The following is a 4,993-nucleotide window of genomic DNA, read 5'->3' as shown; positions in this document are numbered from 1 at the left end:
GTGGGAGGGGGTGTCTGTGCGCCACGCGTTTCACCATGTGCAGCAGGGCAGGACCCACGGGGCCCTGTGGACAGAGCCGCAAGGGTCTCATTGGCCCCACTGTGGGTGGGGACGTTGGGGGAGGTCGGGGAGCCGGGCGGGACTCACGGGGCCCTGTGGACAGAGCCGCATGGATCTCATTGGCCCCACTGTGGGTGGGGGACGTTGGGGAGCTGGGCGGGACCCACTGGTGGCACCGGGACTGAACGCTGGGCGTGCTTCTCCCTTTCAGATTCTCAACTGCATCTTTATCCTGTACTACTTGCTGGAGATGCTGCTCAAGGTGTTCTCTCTGGGCCTGCAGGGCTACCTGTCCTACTCCAGCAATGTGTTCGACGGGCTACTCACCATCGTCCTGCTGGTAAAGTCTGAGACGGCTGAGGTGCAGCCTCTTGGGCGGGCGGTGTGCACTCAGCCTGTCACAGGGTCTCTCAGCTGCCCCTGGACCCCAGGGGGCCACAGGGCCTGGGCCTCCCGCCTCTGGTGACAGAGGGGCTGGCTCCCCCGGGTTCGGCTGCCTGGCATGGGGCTACAGGAGGCTCATTTCCGCTGCCTCTGTGGGTCGTCGGGGCTGGGGCAAGGTGAGGGCAGGCTGCCTCTCCTGACACCCCAGGGACGCCTGCAAGGAACCTGCAGGCCCCGCCAGCCAGCACAGCCCCACCAAGGACAGTGGGGCCTCGGCGTGCGGAGGGATGGGCAGGGTCTCAGGCACTGGGAGTCTTGGGAAGTGTTTCCCCAGATCCTGGGGGAGTGAGGGGTCGCTCCTGGTGTGCACGTCACAGCAGCAATATTAGTGCGATACGTATTCGTGTTTGACGGATCAGAGCTGTGGGCCCCCGGCAGCAGCAGGGAGGCAGCTGAGAGGAGGGCCTTCCGGTCCATCCTTGACCGCAGTTTCTCCCAAGCCCGGAACTCCAAGGCCCCGTCCCAGCCCTGCCCTCCGCACGTGCAGCCTAACTCCTGAGGCCAGGGCACCCTCAGCAGCGGGGCGTCCCCACGTGGCACCAGCTGAGGGGCAGGACCGGCTGTGGTTTCTCCCCAGATCCCCTCGGGGCCCGCGTGTTAGAGCCGCCGGCGGGCCTGCCGCAGCGAGCCTTCTTCTCTTTTGTGATTAAAGGTTTTGGAGATCTCCACTCTGGCTGAGTACGGCTTCCCACACCGGGGCTGGTATGTGTCACGGAGAACCTGGGGAGGCCTGGCTAGCGCCCCGGGGAAGGGTGTGTGTCTGGCCTCTAGCCGCTGGTGCAGGCCGCTCTAGGCCCGAAGGCCTGACTCGCAGGCGAGTGGCCACAGCTCCTGCCCCGCCACGGCCTGTGGGGTCAGGTGCCTTCTCCGCTCTTGGGGACTCTGCCTTAAAGGCCTTGTGGCCGCCTTCAGGATGATTGTGTTCCCAGAGCTGGGGTGGGAGGCTCTGGAGGTGCCCGTGCGATGGGACCTGGGGCCCAGGTGTGCCGGGGGCCGGAAGCAGGGAGGCCCCCGCCATCACTTCCCACCCTGGGTGTCAGTTCACCTCCCCGTAGACGTCAGGGTGGCTCAGGGCTCGCTAAACTCACGCTGCCCCCAGTTCTGGCCACACGGAGGTATGGACGTTTGGCCAGGGGTCCCAGGGTGCCTTGCGGTGTGGCGTATGGCAGCCTTGGGGATCTCGCTGCCCAGAGCACAGCTGTCCTGGTGAACTCGCGTGCTGACCTCGCGCCCTCAGGGGGCCTCTTGGTCCCTCGGCTGGGCTGCCTTCGTCTTAGTGGTGCGCTTGTGAGTCATCTGATGAGGGTGGGCTGGATGAGTCCTGCCCCTTGGGGTCTCGGGAGGGGTCTGTCAAGGGGGACGGAGGCGGGAGCAGTGAAGCCTCGGGGCTGCCCGGCGGCTGTGGGGCCAGCTTTCCATGTTTCTTAAGTGCACTGAAAACCCACAGGGCGCTTCTGGTGGGAGGTGGTGAGGGGTGCGTCCTAGGTGAGAATGGGTGAAATTTAAATAGAAACGAGAGCACAGTAAGGCCCGTGAGGGGCACCCAGGCGATGGGGTCACAGCCAGGGGCAAGGTCCGAGGATAGGAGACGGGTCTGGGGCCACGTCTCTGCCAGCTCTGCTGGGTCCAGAGCTGGGCGTCTGGAGCCCCAGGGTTCTCCTGTCACGTTGCCCCGCACCACAGGGGGGCTGTGCCCTCGGAGGTGTTGCCGTGAGCGCCCTGGGCCGCGGGCTCAGGCTCTGCCCTCCCGTCTCGACGGAGTTTTTCCGGTGGGTGGCGCCTGTGGGGCGGCTTCCTGGCACCCCGGTGGCCCGCTCTGCGTCTGTCTCTGGACCGAGCGTCCCCTGCGTCCCTTTGCCGGCTCACCCGTCTCCGCGTCTGCAGGAAGCCGGCGACGCTGGGCCTGCTGTCGCTGTGGGACATGACGCGGCTCGTGAACGTGCTCATCGTCTTCCGCTTCCTGCGCATCATCCCCAGCATGCAGGTACCGCCGGCGCCTGTGGGCTCGCTCTGGGGGTGCGCGTGCCTGGCAGGCAGGGACCCTCTACATGCGCCCCAGCCTTGCGTCTTGGCTGGGTGACACTGGAGGTGGTTGGGAGTGTAAGGGCATCTAGCCCAGACGGCAAGGGGGTGTCGGTGGGACCTGGGGGAGGTCACGTGCTCTTCGGGGTCCCTGGCCTTTGTGGGGAGCCAGTGTGCCCCGAGGCATCCTGAGTTTCCGAACGGCCTAGGCTGCTGGTGGCTACTGGTGCCGCCTCCAAGGACCCCCAGTGCAGGAGTGGACTGCCTTGTGACTGTCTCTGAGCCCCGGTTTCTCATAACGTTCCTGCCAGGAGTAGCCCCAACTTTGGAGGCGGGCAGTCCGGGTGTGCAAGCCCAGCCCCCGCCCAGCACTGGGTGGGGGTGTCTCTCCTGTCTGCTTTCCTGAGCACTTCTCAGGAGAAAAGAACCCAAGGACACCTACCTGCCCCCTTTCGGAGTGTCCAGAGTGTCCACTTCCCCTCAGCCCCCACCCGGCACGGGGCAGAGTGGGTCTCTCCCATCTGCTTTCCCGAGCACTTCTCAGGAGAAAAGAACCCGAGGACACCTGCCCCCTTTCTGAGTGTCCAGCTCCTTCCCCTGTGTGCGTCCTGCCAAGCTGTGCACCTGGCCTGTGCAGCTGGTGACCCGTCGTCACCCAGCGGTATTTCCATCTGAAGGGGCTCCTGGGTGCAGAGGACTGTGGCCCTGAGCCCTCCATACATACACACACCTGTGTGACCTGACACGTGCAATGCACACAGGCACGTGATCACACACACCCAGAGCACACACAAAATCATACACATGTACACGTAATCACACCCTCATATAATCACACATGTCATCTCACACACACACACATGCATGCACACACCAACAGATGGATTTGCATGTAACTGCACAATTACACGTGTGTAACCACACACATACATATAATCATGCAGTCGGGCGCAATATAAGCACAAGTGTATGTATACACGTGTGTGTGCTCACACACAGCCATCTACACACACACGTGTACACATGTGCGTATAATCACGTGTGTGCACACGTACAGCAGAGTTCCTGCCTGCTAGCGTCGGTGCTGTTTCTCCTGACTCACCAAGTGGGGAAACTGGCTGCCTGGAAAGCCGGTCTGTGGGGCTTAGATTCACGTGCACCAGGGTCCCCGGCTGGGTCTCTGAGGCCCCACACCGCAAACCCCGTCACCCAGGGCTGACGGGCCATCTCCCGGTCAGCCTTTCTCAGGAGCCTCCAGACCAGCTTTCGTGGGCCGGTGGGCAGTGTGGGCCAAGGCCCTGCACATCGTGGCTTCACCTGGTCTTGGAGGTGTCTGCACGTGTAGGGGTTTCTGTGTTGGGGTGGGCGGGTGTGTATAGTCGTGAGAGTGTGGGGGTTGGCATGGGTGTATGTCCAGGTGAGGCGGGTGTGCATGTGTACAGGTGAGGTGTGTGTGTATACAGGTGCGTGTACAAGTGAGGTGTGTGTGCAGGTGTGTGTAAAGTTGAGGTGAGTGCATGTGTGTACAGGTGAGGTGTGTGTGGGTGTGTGTACAGGTGCATGTACAGGTGATGTGTGGGTGTGTGCAGGTGTGTGTACAGGTGTGTGTGCAGGTGTGTGTACAGGTGTGTGTGCAGGTGTGTGTGCAGGTGTGTAGGTGTGTGTACAGGTGAGGTGTGTGGGTGTGTGTACAGGTGATGTGTGGCTGTGTGTGCAGGTGTGTGTGCAGGTGTGTGTACAGGTGTGTGTACAGGTGATGTGTGTCTGTAGGTGTGTGTACAGGTGAGGTGTGGGTGTGTGTACAGGTGATGTGTGGGTGTGTGTACAGGTGAGGTATGGCTGTGTGTAGGTGTGTGTACAGGTGAGGTGTGTGGGTGTGTGTCTGCGTAGGTGTGTGTGCAGGTGATGTGTGGGTGTGCGTGCAGGTGTGTGTACAGGTGAGGCGGGTCACCCACTCTCTTGCTGTCTCAGCTGATGTCCCTGGTGGCCAGCACCATCCTGGACCTGATCAAGAACATGCGGGCCTTCGGTGGGATCCTGGTGGTGAGTCTGGCCACCCGTGCTGGCCTCTCGGGGGAGCAAGGCCGGGCCACTGGGTGGGCAGCCGGAGCTCCACGGGAAGTGGCAGCCTTCAGAAGGAGGATCCCTGCATTCGGGTGGAGCAGGTGACCGAGGCCCGGGGATCCCAGGGCAGGGCGGGACGCTGGAGAGAGTGGAGCTGGGGTGGTCTGGCTGAAGGGACGGCCTGACCACACCGCCTTCCCAGAGAGCCTCTTGGTCACTTCCGAATCCCTCGTGTGTCCTGGGCCCTGGGCCACAGTGAGGAGATGAAAAACCTTAGAGGCACCAGGGGCCCCCCAGGGCTCACAGAGGCCCCAGAGTGGTCAGCCATCCTTGCTTGAGGATTTGGGAAACTCAAAGCTGCTTTTGCTGAGAGAATCTTGATGTCCCCTAGCCCTGGGCCAGG

The 4,993-nt window shown here is 62.6% G+C and overlaps 1 protein-coding gene across 1 annotated transcript in view; it reads left to right on the top strand.

Moving 5' to 3' along the window:
* The window catches only part of TPCN2 (two pore segment channel 2), a 32,053-nt gene that overhangs the window by 21,748 nt on the left and 5,312 nt on the right, over window positions 1–4,993 (top strand). The window contains exons 16-19 of the mRNA XM_010837651.1: window positions 272–400; window positions 1,157–1,206; window positions 2,389–2,488; window positions 4,498–4,569. Coding sequence (XP_010835953.1) covers window positions 272–400; window positions 1,157–1,206; window positions 2,389–2,488; window positions 4,498–4,569 — 351 coding nt within the window. The remainder of the gene's footprint in view (window positions 1–271; window positions 401–1,156; window positions 1,207–2,388; window positions 2,489–4,497; window positions 4,570–4,993) is intronic.

The sequence above is a fragment of the Bison bison genome, unplaced genomic scaffold (genome assembly GCF_000754665.1).
Source record: "Bison bison bison isolate TAMUID 2011002044 unplaced genomic scaffold, Bison_UMD1.0 scf7180017864080, whole genome shotgun sequence".
In the NCBI taxonomy this organism is placed as follows: domain Eukaryota; kingdom Metazoa; phylum Chordata; class Mammalia; order Artiodactyla; family Bovidae; genus Bison; species Bison bison.
This window is presented reverse-complemented; position numbering and strand designations above follow the sequence as displayed.